Source organism: Oncorhynchus nerka, linkage group LG14 (genome assembly GCF_034236695.1).
Source record: "Oncorhynchus nerka isolate Pitt River linkage group LG14, Oner_Uvic_2.0, whole genome shotgun sequence".
Classification (NCBI taxonomy): domain Eukaryota; kingdom Metazoa; phylum Chordata; class Actinopteri; order Salmoniformes; family Salmonidae; genus Oncorhynchus; species Oncorhynchus nerka.
The window spans coordinates 49,466,898-49,490,919 of NC_088409.1; the positions used below are offsets into that span (position 1 = coordinate 49,466,898).

General features: G+C 42.1%; 1 protein-coding gene across 1 annotated transcript in view; it reads left to right on the top strand.

Annotated features, from left to right (window-relative positions):
• The first annotated feature begins 1,040 nt into the window (after nucleotides 1-1,040).
• LOC115141382 (ER membrane protein complex subunit 2-like) overlaps nucleotides 1,041-24,022 on the top strand; it is a 61,532-nt gene continuing 38,550 nt past the window's right edge. The window contains exons 1-3 of the mRNA XM_029680181.2: nucleotides 1,041-1,113; nucleotides 4,935-5,048; nucleotides 14,007-14,071. Of these exons, the coding sequence (XP_029536041.1) occupies nucleotides 1,074-1,113; nucleotides 4,935-5,048; nucleotides 14,007-14,071 (219 nt within the window). The 5' untranslated portion in view covers nucleotides 1,041-1,073. The remainder of the gene's footprint in view (nucleotides 1,114-4,934; nucleotides 5,049-14,006; nucleotides 14,072-24,022) is intronic.

Here is a 24,022-nt window from a genome sequence, read left to right on the forward strand (position 1 = left end):
AATCAAGAAAGGAAAGGGACAACACAGCATCTCAAATGTGCTTTCAACACACAAGTCTTCCACTCCTGACATTCTGCTTAACCTACCTCAGAAGAAAATGAATTACACCACTAAGCACGAGACTATACAGCATCTCTGACCCCTTTCCAGTCCTCCCTGGTAACAACCACACATCTAACCAGGCCTTATGAAAGCTAGGTGTAAGATGAATATAAATTTAGCGTGAGCAGCATTGCAGAGCTCGGAGACCTAAACCTCTGGAGAGGGCTAGCGTTACGGTTCAGGCCCTGTTTTGTGGTCAGTTGAAACAAGGTCATTTTAGGCCCAGTTACATGAATAATAACTGGAGGCAGTGTGTTAATCAGCGCTGTCAGATCTAGTACCTGAGTATGATGGGGGAAAGGGTCAGAGCAAGTGCATACATTGCTTTTGTTTACATCTGGTTCTACATCCAGCACTGTCATAACTCTTCTGCTAAACAGTCTGTTATGATCCTCTCCGCAGGGATTAAAGTGAGATTTTGGAAGTGTTGAAACTGTGGTCTGCTCTGAGTGTCAAGTGTTAAATTAAATAGACAGGGACCTGATGTATCTATGCATCAGATAGTAGGATTCAATTACCCCAATGATTACCCCAACAGTTGCCTCAAAGGAAACATCCATGATAGCCTTGCATGTTCAATTACACACAGCAGTTTGAAGATGGCATGTGAGCAAGACATGCATAAAGTAACATTTTGTCCTTCTCTCTTACCATTCCCCTTCATCATAAATGATTAGACTTTCATGAATCTACTAATTTCAATAAAAACTGACAGTTTACACCCCACCACTCAATCACATTACACTCATGTTAATAGCAGACAAAACAATAGAAGCAGCGGAAATATTAAAGTCCATAGAAATGAATAAAATACATTGAACATGTCTCAAAAATATGTTTGATTATTCTCGAGCTTGTACGTAGATTGAATGATCATTTGTTTTTTTACACTATTTAGAGTAAAGGCCCAGTGAGCAAAATAAACAAGCCACACCCAGTTCAATGACGCTGAACCTGTGCTGCCGAGAAAGATGGCGTCGGTATCAGAAATGTACGATGTAACCTGGGAAGGTAAACACAGACGATTACACGGTTTAATGTACTGTATGACTGAAAGTGTGCTGTTAAATCCTTGTATAATTCGACGTAGTGCATTTGAACTATCGTTCAGGGGATGTAGCTGCGTATGTCCATCTCATCAAGCCAACTGCTAACTTGTTAGCGCAGCTTGCTAACACGAGAGCCACTTGGCTAGCACATTATTTCTGCCTATCTTATTTCATTGTTTTAGCAACGTTAGATAGCTAACGTTAAGCATTGATTGATCTGTTATTGTTGTCATGTTGTATCCCATTGTCGTAGCTAACAGTCCACAGCATGTGTGAGTTTACAAGGATTGCACAGCAGGCTAAGCTAGCTAGCCAGCCTAGGTACCTAACGTCTGTCAGCTGATTATAACTAAGTTAGCTAGCTAGCTACCTGCTGTCATTGTTCTGCCTCATTAGATGGCTTGCTAAAATACACCGTCTTGCAATGGATACTACTAATAGGCAGGGAAAACCTGTTTTGGTGATTTTCTTGTCCATCATCAAAGTAAATCACAGCACGTTTTTGTAATCTTTCAACAGTTAACTGATTAGCTAAGTACAATGCCATTGGAAATTAATGTTGTAAATGTAATTTATGTAACTAAAAATGACGCTGTAGCTGCCTCCTGTTGACTAGACATATTGATAATTAGTACTTTGCCAAAATACTGTTTTAAAGTGTCCAAATCAATATGCAGGAACAGTTTGCGATGCATTGCCTTTGAAAAGTATTAATTATCCTTGACGTGCGTTATTTGTAACTTATTTTGTACTTACTGTTTCTGCCACTGTCTCTTATGACGAAAAGGGCTTCTAGAAATCAGGACAGCGATTACTCACCTTGTGTATATAAATACTTTTTTATTTAACAAGTCGGACGAGAGGGATTTACTCCTGACACCCGACAAGGCCCTCATCTACCTACGTTATATAGGTATGCACGTCAGTTTTGACATCCTTTTGCACATCGGTGTTAAACTAGACATTGGGCCGATGCCGAAATGCTTACGATATATCGTGCATCCCTAGTACATACCCCAACAAGAAGCCATGGATTACAGGCAACATCCGCACATAGCTAAAAATGTAGTTATTTTCCGGGTTCTGTTCTTTGATTACCCCTGGCAGTAATACATACTGTCCACATCATGGAAACTCAGATTAAAAATAAAAGAAATCACATTTCTCACTACCATTTTTGATGTAAAAAATGCTCCTAAGCACAATTTAACCAGCCACTGTGTCCATAGGGTCTGTGCAGCAGGCTGGAAGTTTGACGTCCCTACTACTAATAGATAGCTACTACTATTACTAGCTAGCTAAAATCAAAGCCTGCGTGTTGACACGGAAGGACAGAGCATTGTTATGCGAGTTTTCCAGAGTTTACTTAAGCTTGCTTGCTAGGTAGATATTTATATACCTTGCTAATGAGCTTTGTTTTACATGTGTATACAGTGCCTTCAGAAAGTATTTACACCCTTGACTTTCTCCACATTTTGTTACAGCCTGAATTTAAAATTCACTGGGCTACACACAATACCTCAGGATTTTTACAATTTTTAATTACTACCTCATCTCTGTACCTCACACATACAATTGTCTTACAGATTCAACCACAAAGACCAGGGAGGTTTCCCAATGCCTCGCAAAGAAGGGCACCTATTGGTTGATGGGTAAAAAGAGAAAAAGCAGATATTGAATATCCATTTGAGCATGGTGACTTTAAAACAGTTAGAGTTTAATGGCTGTGATAGGAGAGAACAGGATGGATCAATAAACGTTTAATTACTCCACAATACTAACCTAATTGACAGTGAAAAGAAGGAAGCCTGTACAGAATGAAAAAAATATTCCAAAACATCCATCCTGCTCGTAGTGCTGAACGATTAGGGCTTTTTGAGTTTGATTATTAAAAAATGATCACATTCCGGTTTTGTTTGTTTTAGACTGTTTTAAAATCATTATGCATTATGTGGGTTGAATTCTGTAACACAGAATAAAACAATTAATACAACTCCCATGATGGTAGTGACTGCCCATTACTGCTTACCACATGAACTATTTATTCCCATTACATTACTTAAAATATTTCAGTTGTGTATATTACATTTGTTTTATTTGATGACTTTATTTCTTTTCAATTCATCTCATCTTTATAGAGCTGCTGCCTATGCTGTCTGACAAAATCACATTTTTTGTACTTCAAAGTAAATAAGGTATACTTTTATGACAGCTGAATACCAGCTATCAATCACTTAGATCATGTATTATCATTTAGAGAACTCACAAAGGAGCAACTGCGCTTTATCACCTCACGATCGCACATTCTTCTGTCTTCCGTAGCAGGCGAAAATAAACTAACCGGACAAGTAGATGCACAATGGATTATGGTCATTGTTGTTAATTACCACTTTTAATGCGCTAAACTATGTAGAATATGGGCCTGTTGGAAACTACAACTTCCTACTACTTCACACAGTTCGGGCATGACCCGATGTATCTCTAGAGAAACTGTGATGTACGCATTGAGCTCACAGGAAAAAAAACTAATGTAAAGTAATACTGCAATAAATGTGGCACAGTAATTAACTTCTTGTCCTGAATTCAAAGTGTTGTGTTTGAGGCAAATCCAATACAACAGATTACTGAGTACCACGAACCATACTTTAAAGCATTGTTGTGCAGCAACATGTTATGGATATGCTTGTAATCATTACGGACTGGGGAGTTTTTCAGGATAAAAAGAAACAGAATGGAGCAAAAGCGTTGTCAGAATTTCTGTTCGTAATTTCAGAGCGTTTCGCTATCGGAGCGTTCAGAGCGTACTCTGGACACTGACTGAGTAGGGTTGCTCCGAGCGTTCTGACCTCACAACTGCAGTCAAGCACCCAAGCTAACGTTGTCTACTTCCAGACACAAATGAGAATCTCACTCTGACTATTTTACTTGCCCTATCAGACCTGGTTTGGATGTTATCGAGAGCGTTGGTAACTGTGCTGCTGGCAACAATTTTAATTGTGCTTCACCAGCGTTTACTGACGTTTTACCGACGTTTACTGACACCGGCCATATTCAACGGGTGTTGAGTGTTTGTAAATTCATCAGTTATTCTGTCGGAATGGATAGCCAGAGTAAATTTACGAACTCACCCCTTGTTCGGTCAGCGTTGTGTCAAGTCACTCCGGTTCAAACTGACTGGCGTGTGCAGAAAGTATCCAACTGATCTGTCGATAGCGCCTGCTAAATTTGGGTCATCGATGTTGTTGAGAAAAGTAGCAAAACTTTTGTAGTTCTCGATGGCAAATGTTATATCTTTCAAAAACGGCACGGTAGAGAGGACTGTCACAGCTCACGTTATAGACAGAAGCATGCTACATGGCCGACCAATCCAAACTCATCGCCCGGCATGTCCAGCCCAGCCATTATCTCAGCCAAACTAATTGAACAGTCCAGGTGTGCAAAGCTCTATAGGCCTACCCAGAAACACTCATGAAACTTTCTGATGACACTGTATGTCAGGAACCAGTAGGTAGCCCAGATTTTTAGAGAGGTGGACCAGTAACCAGAAAGTGTACACTGAACTGCATACTAGAGTAGAGGGCTGCTGGGTCAGGATCATTACCATCCACTACCTTTATGCTATTGAGCAAGTTAACCCAATTGCTCCAGGGGCTGATGGTGTGCTGCTCACTCTCGTGTGTGTGTGTGTGTGTGTTCTACCTGATCCAATATGATGTTTTATGAAAGCATGTCATTTTTATATTGCCTGAATCCTGAGAAATGTTTTGATAATTGTGTTCACAGAAATGAGAGACAAGCTGCGGAAGTGGAGGGAGGAAAACCACAGAAACAGTGAGCAAATCGTGGATGTTGGTGAAGAATTGATAAATGAGCATGCGTCCAAACTTGGAGATGACAGTAAGTACATATGCATTAAATCAAGAGTCACAGCAGAACAATTTCTAGTGCTGTTGTAGTAGGCAGAATCTGTTTGTACACAATGATCCACAACACTAGCCATCCATCACAAGATGTTTGGGAGACAAGGACTTGATTTGTCAATTTGGTTTCATTCTTGATTTATTGTATTAATTGAAGAAAAAGGAGCATTATAATAGGAAGGATTTAAACTGATGTAGCCTAGACGTATAGGTGATGGAGATGTATAGTGTTTTCAGGCATCAAAGACATACACAAAGCCAACATTTACAGTCAGGCATGTTCAATATAGACAACATTTAGTGGCAGAAGGGGAAATTAATTATAGACTGTAGACTGTATTCTCAGTCTGGCAGAAAACATGCAAATACTGCAATCTAGATTTAATATAGACTGCTATGGTTTGTGGTTTCACTGCAACATGATTGCTAGAACAGGTTGTACAGTAGGCCTATGACTGATTCGGTCTTGTCACAGTTCTCTGCTCATGAAAGCAAGGAAGGGCATCAATCTCTCAAATGACTGGTTGTCCAGTGATTGATTTATTCAGCATGGAATCAAGGAGTACTGGCTGTTCTTTTGTACAGGCATAGAATAGCAGTGAACCAACCTGAGCTCATAAGGATACTGCTGGAGAGATGATTAAGCCTGTGTTATGCTGTGAAGACATTGTATACATGTAGTTCTTTACTCAGTACTTTGTTGAAGCACATTTGGCAGCGGTTACAGCCTCGAGTCTTCTTGGGTATGACGCTACAAGCTTGGCACTCCTGTATTTGGGGAGTTTCTCCCATTCTTCTCTGCAGATCCTTTCAAGCTCTGTCAGGTTGGTTGGGGAGCGTCGTTGCACAGCTGTTTTCAGGTGTCTCCAGAGGTGTTTGATCGGGTTCAAGTCTGGGCTTTGGCCGGGCCACTCATGGACATTCGGAGACTTGTCCCGAAGCCACTCCTGCGTTGTCTTGGCTGTGTCCATATGGTCGTTGTCCTGTTGGAAGGTGAACCTTTACCCCAGTCTGAGGTCCTGAGCACTCTGGAGCAGGTTTTCATCAAGGTTCCCTCTGTACTTTCATCCGTTCATCTTTCTTTCGATCCTGACTAGTCTCCCAGTCCCTGCCACTGAAAAACATCCCCATAGCATGATGCTGCCGTCACAATGCTTCACCATAGGGATAGTGCCAGGTTTCCTCCAGATGTGACCCTTGCCATTCATGTCAAAGAGTTCAATTTTGTTTCATCAGTCCAGATAATCTTGTTTCTCATGGTCAGTCTTTCGGTGCCTTTTGGCAAACTCCAAGCGAGCTGTCGTGCCTTTTACTGAGGAGTGGCTTCCGTCTGGCCTGATTGGTGGAATGTTGCGGAGATGGTTGACCTATTGCAAAGTTCTCATCTCCACAGAGGTGCTCTGTCAGTGTGACCAGCCATGGCTGGGCCTTGGAGGGCGTAGGCCCACCTACTTGGCAGCCAAGCCCACCCACTGGGGAGCCAGGCCCAGCCAATCAGCATGCGTTTGTCCCCACAAAAGGGCTACCCCCCCCAGACGATCCGGTTGGACAAACTGCCAAATTCTCTAAAACGACGTTGGAGGCAGTTTATGGTAGAGAAATAAACATTCAATTCTCTGGCAACAGCTCAGATTGACATTCTTGTGGCATTCGTGTGACATCTGCACATTTTAGAATTACCTTTTTATTGTCCCCAAGAACAAGATGATCACACACATGCTGTTTAATCAGCTTCTTGATATTCCACGCCTGTCAGGTGGATGGATTATCTTGGCAAAGGAGAAATGCTTACAAACAGGGATGTGAACATGTGAATGGTGGTGTGCTGTAGTCCATGATCAGCTCCTTTATCTTGAGGGAGAGGTTGTTGTCCTGTATCCACACTGCCAGGTCTCTGACCACCTCCCTATAGGCTGTCGTCGCCGGTGATCAGGCCTGCCACTGTTTTAATTTTTGTTGTTGAATTTTTACCCCTTTTTCTCCCCAATTTCATGGTATCCAATTGTTTTTAGTAGCTACTATCTTGTCTCATCGCTACAACTTCCGTACGGGCTCGGGAGAGACTAAGGTTGAAAGTCATGCGTCCTCCGATACACAACCCAACCAAGCCGCACTGCTTCTTAACACAGCGCGCATCCAACCCGGAAGCCAGCCACACCAATGTGTCGGAGGCAACACCGTGAACCTGGCAACCTTGGTTAGCGCACACTGCGCCCGGCCCGCCACAGGTGTCTCTGGTGCGCGATGAGACAAGGACATCCCTACCGGCCAAACCCTCCCTAACCCGGACGACGCTAGGCCAATTGTGCGTCGCCCCACGGACCTTCCGCTCGGTTACGACAGAGCCTGGGCGCGAACCCAGAGTCTCTGATGGTGTAGCTGGCGCTGCAGTACAGCGCCCTTAACCACTGCGCAACCCGGGAGGCCTCCGCCACTGTTTTCATCAGCAAACGTAATGATGGTGTTGGAGTCATGCACTTCTTCTTGTAGCTCTTTTTGGAGCATTGGTAACGTGTCTGTCTCTGGCACTTTGAATGCCTAGTTCTCACCTCGGAAAGCTTATACTTCCCACCCAAAACGCCACAATATTGATACATTTCTCATGTAATTTGATCGATTTGTTTGTGAAAATCAATTTGTGTTCCAGAAGTGGGGCAGTTGGCGCCTCAATACAGTGGCTTCAGAAAGTATTCACACCCCTTGACTTTTTCCACTTTTTGTTGTTTTACAGTCTGAATTTAAAATGGAATCAAAAGAGATTTTTGGTCACTGGCCTACACACAGTAACCCATAATGTCAAAGTGGAATTATGTTTTTCAAAAAAGGCTGAAATGGCTTGAGTCAATAAGTATTCAGCCCCTTTGTTATGGCAAGCCTAAATAAGTTCAGGAATACAAGTTTGCTTAACAAGTCACATTCAGTGGCAAGGAAAAGTATGTGAACCATTGGTCATAGAATTTGATCTGATCATCTAATTCATAACAATCCAAACACAGTCTGCTTAGACTAAGAACACACCAACAATTATATGTTTTCATGTCTTTATTGAACACACCTTGTAAACATTCAGAGTGGGAAAAGTATGTCAACCCTTGGATTTAATAACTGGTTGACCCTTCTATGGCAGCAATAACCTCAACCAAATGTTTTCTGTAGTTGCAGATCAGACCTGCACAATGGTCAGGAGGAATTTTGGACCATTCCTCTTTGCAAAACTGTTTCAGTTCAGCAATATTCTTGGGATGTCTGGTGTGAACCGCTTTCTTGAGGTCATGCCGCAGCGTCTCAATCGTGTTGAGGTCAGGACTCTGGGCCACTCCAGAAGGCATATATTCTTTTGAAGCCATTCTGTTTTGGGTCGTTGTCCTGTTGCATCACCCAACTTCTGTTGAGCTTCAATTGTCGGACAGATAGCATTACGTTCTCCTGCAAAATGTCTTGATAAACTTGGGAGTTCATTTTTCCATCAATGATAGCAAGCTGGGGCACCAGAGAGTCTGGGTTCGAGCCCAGGCTCTGTCACAGCCGGCCGCAACCGGGAGGTCCATGGGGCAACGCACAATTATCCCAGCGTCGTCAGGGTTAGGGAAGGTTTAGCTGGCAGGGATATCCTTGTCTCATCTCGCACTAGTGACTCCTGTGGCGTGCCGGGCGCAGTGCACGCTGACCAGGTCGCCAGGTGTACGGTGTTTCCTCCGACACATTGGTGAGGCTGGCTTCCGGGTTGGATGTGCGTTGTCAAGGAGCAGTGCGGCTATGTTGGGTTGTGTTTCGGAGGACGCATGCCTCTCGACGTTCGCCTCTCCCGAGTCAGTGCGGGAGTTGCAGCGATGAGACAAGACAGAGCACCACTACTACCAATTGGATACCACGAAATTGGGGGAGAAAAAGGGGCGTTATAAAAAAAAAAATGCAAAAAGAATGCAGCAAGGCAGCCCTCTACCATACTTTACAGTTGGGATGAGCTTTTGATGTTGGTGTGCTGTGCCATTTTTTTTTCTCCTTCCAAACAATTCTACTTCAGTTTCATCTGTCCACAGAATATTTTGCCAGTAGTGCTGTGGAACATCCAGGTGCTCTTTCTACAGAGGCAAAAATAATGTTTTTGAAGTTTAAAATGAATAGAAGGGAGGGCTAGAAATGTAATGTTTGGAAAATATTTGAAGTGGTAAGAGGATGATAGCAGTGCCAGCTATGTTGTGTGAGGATGTTGAAGCACTACATAAATTCAAGTCACAAGATGGGAGTTCAAATAGGCCTATGGAATTTCAAGGAAACTGTGGTCTACTGTTTAAATGTGTTGAATGGAAACTGAAATCTGGACACTGACTGTAAGTCTAACATCACCACATAACCTTATTAATAACTCATACAGAATTAAGCATTTCTTGCTGTACAATTATACACCAAATGTAGACAAAATTTGAACTTGGGAACAGGAGTGAGAAATATGATTTATTTATTTCTCTGTCTTGAGAGAATGCAATGCTCAATTATATACCATCTGTAGAGGTGCTGTCTTTATCAGAAAAGCTGATAGTATTTCAATCACATAAAATATGCACCAAAGCTGAACTGAAATCTTAAGTCTTTTTCACAGCTTTCTTTTTCCTTACATCCAGTCAAACTGATGTCATTTTGGACATTTAGCGTTATTTTTTATTTTTTTAACATTATTGTATTTTCTCCCCAGTCCCTAAATGTATTTGCTCCGTGAATGACCGAGAGAACTTGACTGATGTCAACTAAATTGAAGCATTAATTCTATCGATCTATTACATTATTCTGTTGAGCAAGGGTTTATTTAGTCTTCTCGGCAACATAAAATGACAAAGGAGAAGCTACATGTATCTAATTATAGACAAGTTGACTAACGAATAGCCAACCAAAATGTTGAAAACATCTAAATCAGGCAAAACAAAATTCTGCACCCCCTGTCAAAAAAATCTTTCTGCTGTCTTTGACTGTAGCCTATAGCACTTTCTGTATTTAGTTTTCAATACATGCAAGAATTTCTAAAAACATGTTTTCACTTTGTCATTATGCGGTATTGTGTGTAGATAGGTGAGGAGAAAAATCTATTTAATCCATTTTGAATTCAGACTAACAAAATGTGTAATTCAAGGGGTATGACTACTTTGAAGGCACTAGTGTAGCCTCAAGTTGTTATTTTTAATCCAAAATAATCCATTTCCACCTCAAGGCAAACAGTATAGGCAAGTATCTTTAAAGCTGTAATCCGTTTGAAACCGCCACATTCGTTTGGGTTATAACAACAAATAGTCACTTGAGACACTGTTAGACCAGAGGGGTATATTACAAAGCAGGATCAATAAGTGAGCCAGCTATCATTGAAAAGCAACCAGAAATGACACATTTCTCGTTCATTAAAAAAGCCGAACTTGTGTTTTTGTCCATTGAATCAATTAGACCAAGTTTCTTTCTAAAAATGTTGTTATCCAAATATGTAGGCTAGTTAGCTAACTCCTGAATCCTACTTTGTAGTATACCCCTCTGCAGAATATGTACTGCGATTTATTTATTTTTTTTGTTTAAAAAAAAAAAAAATTGCGATGATGATGAACATTCCTCCGTTTCATCAACAAAACAAAAACGATAAGACGCTGGGTCGAACAGTGGTGTTTCACCTTATTCACCTCCAGCTTTAATGTGTCACAAGTTCTCAGAAGCCTAGGCCTATTCAGTATTTTTAGTAGACTTACCAATGTGACTCAACTGTTTTTGAATTGAATGATGCAGAAGCTTGGTAAGCCCGTTCTTGATTAAAAAAATAACCCATATGTGATGGTTGGTAGCGGTGCACTCAGGTTTGCATTTTGGCTATGTAAAAGCCTGCTAGTATCTCACTATGTAGTCTTGCTGAACGACTCTGTGAAAGTCTATTTTCCTTGTACTCATTATGATTCATTCATTAGTCTTTATAGAGCAGGGTAAACACTTAACACGCCCCGGTTTTATTGAAACCAGTTCTGAAATTGGCTGTGAAACAAGATGGCAATTATCAAACAAGAGTTGGAATCATAAAAAGGCAAGAAACTTCAGGCGTTTTGTTTGTTTTGGCATATCAGTTTTCTTGTTGGGTTTTATTGTCCTTTCTCAGTTTACAGTTAGACAGCATTTGGCAGAGGACGTCTGGCGTGCTTGTCAAAACAGACATTTAGCATTAATTCCATTAATTGGATCCATTAGCCAAGCCTATTATTAATCACTGTCTTTTACTGTTACAGTTGATTGATTGAATAAGCACTTCAATAAACATTTCCTCTTTATTTTAAAACCACTGGATGAAATGTGTCGGGCAATGTTGATAACCGTTGTGAATAAGGCGTCGCACCGTAACTGGTTAGGGGTATCACAGCGAAGTGGGGGGGGGGAAATGACATAATATTCTGTTGCCCTGGATAACAGCTGTGTAAGCTTTCTTTCTCTGTGTGTTAGGAAAGGGCTGCGTAACATTGTCTTTTATATGGAGTTGTACATTATCTTATGATGTTTAGAACATGTTCTATGAAGAACGAAATCTTAGAATACCAGCAGAATTTGATCTATAAAGCCTTAACATGGTCAGTGGTCTTTCACCATGATTGATTCTCTAAATTAAGCTTAATATAACTTTTTGTTGTTGTTGTTTTGAACTGCATAAAACATACACGAGAGAGATTTCCCTTCTCCATCCAGTCCTGTAAATACATGGTTTTATTTCTATGCTGCACATATTGTTGATTATTAATAAAAACGAGTGAGGATTGAGAGGAATTCTAGAGGTCGACCGATTATGATTTTTCAACGCCGACACCGATTATTGGAGAACCAAAAAAAGCAGATGCCAATTAATCGGTCAAGTTTAAAAAAAAAAAAAAATTTGAAACATTTATTTATTTGTAATAATAACAAATACAAGAATATTGAATGAACACATTTATTTTAACTTAATATAATACCTAAAAAAAATTCATTTTAGCCTCAAATAAATGATGAAACATGTTCAATTTGGTTTAAATAATGCAAAAACAAAGTGTTGGAGAAGAAAGTAAAAGTGCAATATTTGCCATGTAAGAAAGTTGACGTTTAAGTTCCTTGCTCAGAACTTAAGAACATATTAAAGCGGTGGTTCCTTTTCACATGAGTCTTCAATATTCCCAGGTAAGAAGTTTTAGGTTGTAGTTATTATAGGAATTATAGGACTATTTCTCTCTCTACCATTTGTATTTCATATACCTTTGACTATTGGGTGTTCTTATAGGTACTTTAGTATTGCCAGTGTAACAGTATATCTTCCGTCCCTCTCCTCGCCCCTACCTGGGCTCGAACCAGGAACACATCGACAACAGCCACCCTCGAAGCATCGTTACCCGTCGCTCCGCAAAAGCCGCGGCCCTTGCAGAGCAAGGGGAACAACTACTTCAAGGTCTCAGCGAGTGACGTCACCGATTGAAACACTATTAGCACGCAATTCCGCTAACTAGCTAGCCATTTCACATCGGCTACACCAGCCTAATTTCGGGAGTTGATAGGCTTGAGGTCATAAACAGCGCAATGTTTGAAGCACAGCGAAGAGCTGCTGGCAAATGCAGGAAAGTGCTGTTTGAATGAATGCTTACGAGCCTGCTGCTGCCTACCATCGCTCAGTCAGACTGCTCTATCAAATATCAAATCATAGACTTAATTATAATATAACAAACACACAGAAATATGAGCATTAAGTCATTAATATGGTCAAATCCGGAAACTATCATTTCGAAAATAAAACGTTTATTCTTTCAGTGAAATCCGGAACCGTTCCGTATTTTATTGAAAGGGTGGCATCCCTAAGTCTAGATATTGCTCTTACATTGCACAACCTTCAATGGTATGTCATAATTATGTACAATTCTGGCTAATTAATTACGGTCTTTGTTAGGAAGAAATGGTCTTCACACAGTTCGCAACGAGCCATGCGGCCCAAACTGCTGCATATACCCTGACTCTGCTTGCACTGAACGCAAGAGAAGTGTCACAATTTCCCTAGTTAAAATAAATTAATGTGAGCAGGCAATATTAACTAAATAGGCAGGTTTAAAAATATATACTTGTGTATTGATTTTAAAGAAAGGCATTGATGTTTATGGTTAGGTATACATTGCTTTTTTACGCGAATGCACTTGTTAAATCATCACCCGTTTGGCAAAGTAGGCTGTGATTCGATGAGAAATGAACAGGCACCGCATCGACTATATGCAACACAGGACAAGATAACTACACATGGTTGATGATGTTACTAGTTTAACTAGTGATTATGTTAAGATTGATTGTTTTTTACAAGATAAGGTTAATATTAGCTAGCAACTTACCTTGGCTTCTTGCTGCACACTCTTTTACAGATAGTCAGCCTGCCACGCATTCTCCTTATGGAGTGCATTGTAGTCGGCCACAATCGGTGTCCAAAAATGCCGATTACCGATTGTTATGAAAGCTTGAAATCAGCCCTAATTTATCGGCCATTCCGATTAATCGGTCGACCTCTACTTGAAAGCAATTCCCCAGGATTCAAGGGCTAGATAGCAGACATTACTTTAGGACTGAGTGGTGTTATGAGTTTCTGGGTTGATAGGAAACCATGACTAGATAGCAGGCAGACATTTTCCCTGTTCAAGATATTGTGATATGCAAATGAAAGTGAAACGTTTGAAGTGAATGCCCACAGTTGAGAAGAAGCATGCTTTTGGAGAGCAGATGGGGCCTAAATCCCTATTCCTGTTGAGGCATCACTTAGGGCCAGCTCATGTCCTTCCTATGATCCAGTAGAAAAATACGAAAGCACTTTGTTAGAACTAATACTGTATTAACAGTCTGATTATGTCAATTGATCATGTTTTGATGTTCCGCCTGACACTGTACTGGAATATTAAAACAGTGCTTTTTCTCCTGTGCCCAGTATGGATAATTTATGAGCAGGTGATGATCGCTGCGCTGGACTGCAGTCGGGATGATTTGGCTTGGGTAAGTGAACTACCGACAGCTGCCACACACACCTAGCGACCTCAACCCATTTCTCACAGTCATTTGTACTTCATCACCCCCATTGCCAAATGTGAAAATATTTTTATTTGGCCAAAAATATTACCCCATTTGTCTGTACTTTGGAAAAAAACTTTTGCTGAGCAGTGTTGGAATAATGGAGGGTAAAAAAACTTGCTATAGATGAACACAGTGTTAGTTGTAAACCTTTATGGAGTTTAACTCCCCCTTTCCTTGTTGAGTCATCTGCCATCACAGAGTTAACTAATAGATATGTTATAGATTGTGTTACTGAAAGTGCCTTCAGAAAGTATTCACACCCCTTGACTTTTTACACATTTTGTTGTTACAAGGTGGGATTAAGATGTATTTAATTATATATTTTTTTGTCAATTATCTACACAAAGTAATCTGTAATGTCAGTGGAAGAAAAATGTGTACATTTGTAAAATAATTATGAAAAATAGAACACTAATATAGCTTGATTACATGAGTATCCATCCACCAGAGTCAATACATGTTAGAATCACCTTAGGCAGTGATTTTAAAAGAGTCTTAACCTCTTGCTCCTACCTGACACGCAGGCGTCCCATCTAGACATCTGGAAATGCAAAAGCACTACGCTAAATGCTAATAGTACTAGTTAAAACTCAAACGTTCATTAAAATACACATGCAGGGTAGTGAATTAAAGCTACACTCGTTGTGAATCCAGGCAACAAGTCAGATTTTTAACGTCTGGAAATAATGTCCGGGTAACCTGAAGAATAATGTTCGGAGACCTGAAGAAATGGGCTGTCTCTTGTTCGTTTGACCAAGAAACAAAGCCTAGGCAAATGACAAGACTGTTGACATCGTGTGGAAGCTGTAGGTATTGCAACCTCGGCCCCATTTAATGTGGTTCACCTTTATCAATCGGTTGAAGTGGCGCATGGATATATTTTTCAATTTTCAGTGATCAGATTTTCCTGCACTTTTCGATGAAACGCACGTTCTGTTATAGTCAGCCGTGATTTAACCAGTTTTATAAACGTCTGAGTGTTTTCTATCCACACATACTAATCATATGCATATACTATATTCCTGGCATGAGTAGCAGGGCGCTGAAATGTTGCGCGATTTTTAACAGAATGTTCGAAAAAGTAGGGGGTAGGAGTAACAGGTTAATGGGTAAGTCTCTAAGAGCTTTGCACAGCTGGATTGTACAGTATTTACACATTATTATAAAAACACAACAATAAACAACTTGAGAGAATAAAATTTAAAAAATCATTTCTAGACTAGGCCACTCAGGAACATTCAGTGTCGTCTTGGTAAGCAATTCCAGTGTAGATTTCAAGGGGTGTGAATAGTTTAATTGAAAGTCTATATATATATATAAAAAAAAAAGAGTTCTTAACAGGGTGTGTTTTTTTTCTTTTTACACTCGCAGGTGTCGTCTCCTTCAGACATGAGCTCGTCGTCAGAGCAAGGGCTGTGAATAGTTTCTGAAGGCACCATGATTTTTCCTCCCACATATTTTGTTGATTGAACAAGGGGAGAGATTGATACAAATGACCTTGTCCATCCAGTCCGTTAAATACATGGTTTTATTTCTAAACAGCACATATTGATTATTGTTAATAATACAAGTGTCAGGCTTGAGGACAGAAATTGTACTTTAAAGCAATTTCTCAGAATTCAAGGGCTTTATGAAAATGTATTACATTTTAATATGACGAGAGCAAAAAGTTAAGACCACCACACTTTTCTAATATAACATTGGGAATTTAAAACCAAAGTTATTTCTAATGAGTGTTTTTATCCAGTTTATTTTTAAGATATGATTATTTGCAAATCCAGCACATGATAAAATGAGATTATTCTGTTTTACTCATTTTAGTACTGAATCGTAATTTATGGGTTGATGGGTTTCTGGGTTGATGACGAACCATGCCTAGATAGCAAACAGACATTATTTTAGGACCAAATGGTGGTTGAGCGGGTTATGAGTTTCTGGGATAAGAAACCATGCCTAGATAGCAGAAATTCATATTTTTTCCTGTTCAAGATATTCTCATATGCAAACGCAAGTGAAATGTTTGAAGTGAATGCCCACAGTTGAAAAGAAGCATGCTAGGAGAGCAGATGGGGCCTATTCCTGTTGAGGCATCACTTAGGGCCATCTTCTGTCCCTCAATCAAATTTGCGTTGTTGAATATAACATTTGTTCCTGCTCAGTTTGATTTAAATTGAAGGGTGCATGATCACTGCAAAGAGCAGGAACCAATGGCATTACCGTAGACGTTTGGATTGGAATTAAATCAAATTCGCATTGTGGAAATATAACATTGTTCCTGCTTAGTTTGATTTAAATCAAAACATGCATTCCCCACTCTTCTGGACTGATTTGAATCTGGCTAAATGTACTATTGAAGCCTAGTTAATGTCCTGTCAGTTTTGCTCATATCTGCTTAAAATTGAGTGATTACATAAACTAAAATAATTTTATGGGTGATGGGAATAGTATATGAGGATGTTTTGCAACGATTCCCTATGTCTTAGCCAATATTCTTTGCAATGGAACTAGATTACGGAAAGTTGTCCAATCACCTGCTCCCAGTGAGAAAGACCATGACTGTTGTTGGACAGGTTAAAAGATCCGGGCTGCAGGACAGACTTTCCATCTCATGCAGGATATCGTTGGACATGACGATAACGATTCCTCACCTCTGTCATGAGTGTGTGGAAAAACAAACTATAGTTCCCTCGTAGAGAAAAAAAACTAACTCACCGTAAAGAGCATCCTGCCTCTCCTTTTTATAGTAAAAAGTGGTAAACTGTGGGTAGCCACAAGACAACATGGTCTTCAACCACGTCAACTGCCGATTTTCACATAAGTTCTTCAGGACTGTGTTGTTTATCTTTTATCATGGATCCCATGAATGGAAACCATCAACTATCCCTCATGCCCTGCTCTCAATTGTCTGGGCGGACAGGAATGCGTCATCAAAAAAAACACAACACTGCATATGACATCTCAAAACTATTCATGTTTTACATGGATACAGTATATTTGTTTGTTTAAAGATGCAGTGCATGTAATACGCTGTCGCTGGTGGAGAACAGCAGGCAGGGGAAGCAGTAGTCGGCTGCTAGCATCGCAGCCACAGAGCTTTCTTTTAAAACTTTCAGGTTGAAATGATCGTGTTATTTTCTCCCTAGCTTTGATGTAAGTCCCTAAGCGCAGGTGTTGGTCTTCCATCCATTAATATCCCATTTTGCTAGAAAATTAATTTTGAAAACCGTTTCAGATGTAGTATGTTAGCCATCCTGATCAGATACTATGTAAATCAGAGCGATTTTAAAGTAGACGCAGAATATGTACAGCGCCTTCATAAACGAATGCAACTGCCAAAAGGCGGAAGATGACATGTGACGTCCACAGGCAGAGTCCTTTCTGCCTAAAAAAAAACATCCTGTGGCGTACTGCAATAGCATCGAATAGTCCCCATGATATGCAACTGTTCAGGGGAAGTCAGGAACCAATACACACAGTCAGTCAGGAAAGCAAAGGCTAGCTTTTTCAAACAGAAATGTGCATCCTGTAGCTCTAACTCCAAAAAGTTTTGGGACACTGTAAAGTGAGCACCTCCTCCCAGCTGCCCACTGCACTGAAGCTAGGAAACACTGTCACCACCGATAAATCTACGACCATCTATAATTTCAACAATAATTTTCTATGGCTGGCCACGCTTTCCACCTGTCTACCCCTACCCCGGCCAACAGCTCCGCACTCCCCGCAGCAACTTGCCCAAGTCTCCCCAGCTTCTCCTTCACCCAAATCCAGATGGCACATGTTCTGAAAGAGCTGCAAAACCTGGACCCGTACAAATCAGCTGGGCTAGACAATCTGGACCATCTCTTTCTAAAATTATCCGCCGCCATTGTTGCAACCCCTATTACCAGTCTGTTCAACCTCTTTCATATCGTCTGAGATCCCTTAAGATTGGAACGCTGCGGCGGTCATCCCCGTCTTCAAAGGGGGAGACATTCTAGACCCAAACTGTTATAGACCTATATCCATCCTGCCCTGCCTTTTTTCTTTTTTGTGAATTTTACCCCCTTTTCTCCCCAATTTCGTGGTATCCAATTGTACGGGCTCGGGAGAGACGAAGGTTGAAAGCCATGCGTCCTCCGAAATACAACCCAACTGCTTCTTAACACAGCACGCATCCAACCCGGAAGCCAGATGCACCAATGTGTCGGAGGAAACACAGTGCACCTGGCAACCTGGTTAGCGTGCACTGCGCCCGGCACGCAACAGGAGTCGCTAGTACGCAATGAGACAAGGATATCTCTACCGGCCAAACCCTCCCTAACCCTGACGATGCTAGACCAATTGTGCGTCGCCCCATAGATCTCGCGGCCGGCTGTGACAGAGCCTGGGCGCGAACCCAGAGTCTCTGGTGGCACAGCTAGCACTGTGATGCAGTGCCCTAGACCATTGCGCCACCAGGGAGGCAAAATGCCCTGCCTTTCTAAAGTCTTCGAAAGCCAAGTGAACAAACAGATCACTGACCATTTCGAATCCCACCGTACCTTCTCCGCTGTGCAATCCAGTTTCCGAGCTGGTCACGGGTGTACCTCAGCCACACTCAAGGCACTAAACGATATCGTAACCGCCATCGATAAAGATTGTACTGTGCAGCCGTCTTCATCGACTCTGTCAATCACCGTATTCTTATCGACAGACTCAACAGCCTTGGTTTCTCAAATGACTGCCTTGCCTGGTTCAACAACTACTTCTCCGACAGAGTTCAGTGTGTCAAATCGGAGGGACAATTTTGTCCGGACCTCTGGCTGTCTCTATGGGGGTGCCACAGGGTTCAATTTTCGGGCCGACTCTCTTCTCTGTATATATCATCGATGTTGCTCTTGCTGCGGGTGTTTCTCCGATCCACCTCTATGCAGACGACACCATTCTGTATACATCTGGCCCTTCTTTGGACACTGTTAACAAACCTCCAAACGGTTCTCACTTAGAATATGTGGACAACTATAAATACCTAGGTGTCTGGTTAGACTGTAAACTCTCCTTCCAGACTCATATTAAGCATCTCCAATCCAAAATTAAAACTAGAATCAACTTTCTATTCTGCAACAAAGCCTCCTTCACTCATGCTGCCAAACATACCCTCATAAAACTGACTATCCTACTGATCCTTGACTTCGGCAATGTCATTTACAAAATAGCCTCCAACACTCAGCAAATTGGATGCAGTCTATCACAGTGCCATCTGTTTTGTCACCAAAGCTCCATATACCACCCACCACTGTGACCTGTATGCTCTAATTGGCTGGAACTCGCTACATATTCGTCGCCAGACCCACTGGCTCCAGGTCATCTATAAGTCTTTGCTAGGTAAAGCTCTGCCTTATCTCAGCTCACTGGTCACGATAACAACACCCACCGTAGCACACGCTCCAGCAGGTATATCTCACCGGGCATCCCCAAAGCTAACACCTCCTTTGGCTCCCTTTCCTTACAGTTCCATGCTGCCAATGACTGGAACGAGTTGCAAAAATCGCTGAAGCTGGAGTCTTATCTCACTCTAACTTTAAACATCAGCTATCCAAGCAGCTTACCAATTGCTGCAGCTGTACATAGCCCATCTGTAAATATCCCACCCAATCTACCTACCTCATCCCCATATATTTTTTGTTTACTTTTCTGTTCTTTTGCACACCAGTATTTGTACTTGCACATCATCATCTGAACATCTCCAATGTTAATTTACTAAATTGTAATTACTTGCTACTATGGCCTATTTATTGCCTTACCACCTCACGCCATTTGCACACACTGTATATAGACTTTCTTTTTTTCTATTGTGTTATTGACTGTACGCTTGTTTATTCCATGTGTAACTCTGTTTGTGTCGCACTGCTTTACTTTATCTTGGCCAGGTCGCAGTTGTAAATGAGAACTTGTTCTCAACTAGCCTACCTGGTGAAATAAATAAAAATATTCCGATGCACAAGTCATGTCAATGAGTTTGAAGGGCGGGAGAAAGGCACAGCGAGGCTGCCTTTCCCCAGGCCTCCTTGCGCAAATTTGTGAAGTAAGTACATGTTCAGAAATCGATTATATCATGCATAAAAAGCATGACAAAATGATTATAGATCAAACATATTTATTTTTCATTAGTTCTATTTTTATTAATTTCAGAGTAGGCCCTGCTTACCCTGACCGCACGTCACTCGGGCTGTGTATGTTAATATATTCAAATTTGCATCAACATGCCCAGACGATCAGGCGGAGTATTTCAATGGCGAAAGGAGGCTCAGGGAAATAAATTATTAAAAAATATATTGGGCGGCAGGAAGCCTAGCGGTTAAGTGTTGGGCCGGTAACCGGAAGGTCTTAACCCTATTAAGTGTTGGGCCGGTAACCGGAAGGTCTTAACCCTAATTTCTTCTGTGGGGCATATAAAATCTGCGTTGCGGAAAACGCAGACGGAATCACGGAATCCACATTGTCTAAAGTAATTCAGAAATATTCCAATATGTTTTTAACTTAGTAGGAAATCAACTAAAGCTATTAGAAAATGTGTTAATTTGTTGAAGTTAATCATAGGATATGAATATACATCAGTGATACTTATTTTCCTGCAACCATGGGCACAGGAATGCCCATGTTTGTGCAGTATGTCAAGTCTGCACTTTGTGTAGCCCTTAGCGGTAATGATCATGATAATCGTCTGCTGATAAATGGAAAGGCTTTCCCCAAAACCTTTTTAAACTGAATGTTAACTACAAAGTAGCCTATGCCTACCTGGCAGAATGACATCATTATTTGCATCAATTCAGAGGCCATTTGTTTTGCAAACTCTGCAATCACATGAGCGCTACAGAAACACAGCTAACCAAACAACGGTCTCTGGATGGTGCTCACTTGTGAAAAAGGGTAACTACACCCAAAATGCAACATTCTTTCCCCCAGACCTCAAAAGTGGTGTCCTGATGTGGTTTACGTGTTGTTGTGGACTTGTTTTTGTTTTTAAGTGTGATAAAAAGGGAAAAATGAAACCTGGAAAAACAAAAAGGAGAAAGCGGATTTTGGGAAAAAATGTATTGTAATCAGGCACAAAATACAACAGATTTTAAAGTGCCCTACTCCTGTAAGTCGTTCTGGATAAGAGAATCTGCTAAATGACTCAAATGTAAATTTCATTTCTCACCTAACTAGCTGTAAGACATGCTTTGGCACTTTGACACATCCAGCCCTTAGTCACCAATGTGTAGCTCATATATGCATAATCTATGAGCAGAATTACTGTTTTACCTCAATTAGCCATAATATAATAATATATATGCCATTTAGCAGATGCTTTTATCCAAAGTAATACGTGCATACATTTTACGGTTAAATAAAGGTGAAATAAAAAATACATTTTACGTAGGGGTGGTCATGAAATCCCTAGTTTGTGCCATTTTCCCTACATTTCCCCCCACGTTGTCCAATCCCTTAACAGTTAGAGTTCTCGTCAAAGAGCTTCAGCCCTTCACATTTCAGTGACAGCTATCAGGAGGCCTGCCCAGCGTTATCTGCGGGGCGGACCCAATGGCACAGTGGAAACCGCAGAGACCGATTTATAGAGCGAGCAATGACGTGGTGCACACATGTAATGAAGTACGCAATTTTCAGGGGACCACTTTTGGTTCGTGAGTGCTAGTTTCAGAACTACTGGCAATAAAGTTTACAAAAGTAGGGGAGAATCTCTAAGATGAATGCACTAACTGTGTAAATTGCTCTGGTTTACTTCCGGCGCCGACAGAGATGGCCTCCTCGCTTCGCGTTCCTAGGAAACTATGCAGTTTTTTGTTATTGCGCAACCAGGGGTGGTAAAACCTTGGATCATTGTTACTCTAACTTCCGCGACGCATATAAGGCCCTGCCCCGCCCCCCTTTCGGAAAAGCTGACCACGACTCCATTTTGTTGATCCCTGCCTACAGGCAGAAACTTAAACAAGAGGCTCCCACGCTGAGGTCTGTCCAACGCTGGTCAGACCAAGCTGACTCCACACTCCAAGACTGCTTCCATCACGTGGACTGGGACATGTTTCGTATTGCGTCAGATAAAAATATTGGGGAATACGCTGATTCGGTGTGCGAGTTCATTAGAACGTGCGTTGAAGATGTCGTTCCCATAGCAAAGATAAAAACATTCCCAAACCAGAAACCGTGGATTGATGGCAGCATTCGCGTGAAACTGAAAGCGCGAACCACTGCTTTTAATCAGGGCAAGGTGTCTGGTAACATGTCCAAATATAAACAATGCAGCTATTCCCTCCGCAAGGCTATTAAACAAGCTAAGCGTCAGTACAGAGACAAAGTGGAATCTCAATTCAATGGCTCAGACACAAGAGGCATGTGGCAGGGTCTACAGTCAATCACGGACTACAAGAAGAAACCCAGCCCAGTCACGGACCAGGATGTCTTGCTCCCAGGCAGACTAAATAACTTTTTTGCCCGCTTTGAGGACAATACAGTGCCACTGACACGGCCTGCAACGAAAACATGCGGTCTCTCCTTCACTGCAGCCGAGGTGAGTAAGACATTTAAACGTGTTAACCCTCGCAAGGCTGCAGGCCCAGACGGCATCCCCAGCCGCGCCCTCAGAGCATGCGCAGACCAGCTGGCCGGTGTGTTTACGGACATATTCAATCAATCCCTATCCCAGTCTATTGTTCCCACATGCTTCAAGAGGGCCACCATTGTTCCTGTTCCCAAGAAAGCTAAGGTAACTGAGCTAAACGACTACCGCCCCGTAGCACTCACTTCCGTCATCATGAAGTGCTTTGAGAGACTAGTCAAGGACCATATCACCTCCACCCTACCTGACACCCTAGACCCACTCCAATTTGCTTACCGCCCAAATAGGTCCACAGACGATGCAATCTCAACCACACTGCACACTGCCCTAACCCACCTGGACAAGAGGAATACCTATGTGAGAATGCTGTTCATCGACTACAGCTCGGCATTCAACACCATAGTACCCTCCAAGCTCGTCATCAAGCTCGAGACCCTGGGTCTCGACCCCGCCCTGTGCAACCGGGTACTGGACTTCCTGACGGGCCGCCCCAGGTGGTGAGGGTAGGCAACAACATCTCCTCCCCGCTGATCCTCAACACGGGGGGCCCCACAAGGGTGCGTTCTGAGCCCTCTCCTGTACTCCCTGTTCACCCACGACTGCGTGGCCACGCACGCTCCAACTCAATCATCAGGTTTGCGGACGACACAACAGTGGTAGGCTTGATTACCAACAACGACGAGACGGCCTACAGGGAGGAGGTGAGGGCCCTCGGAGTGTGGTGTCAGGAAAATAACCTCACACTCAACGTCAACAAAACTAAGGAGATGATTGTGGACTTCAGGAAACAGCAGAGGGAACACCCCTATCCACATCGATGGAACAGTAGTGGAGAGGGTAGCAAGTTTTAAGTTCCTCGGCATACACATCACAGACAAACTGAATTGGTCCACTCACACAGACAGCATCGTGAAGAAGGCGCAGCAGCGCCTCTTCAACCTCAGGAGGCTGAAGAAATTCGGCTTGTCACCAAAAGCACTCACGAACTTCTACAGATGCACAATCGAGAGCATCCTGGCGGGCTGTATCACCGCCTGGTACGGCAACTGCTCCGCCTCAACCGTAAGGCTCTCCAGAGGGTAGTGAGGTCTGCACAACGCATCACCGGGGGCAAACTACCTGCCCTCCAGGACACCTACACCACCCGATGTTACAGGAAGGCCATAAAGATCATCAAGGACATCAACCACCCGAACCACTGCCTGTTCACCCCGCTATCATCCAGAAGGCGAGGTCAGTACAGGTGCATCAACGCTGGGACCGAGAGACTGAAAAACAGCTTCTATCTCAAGGCC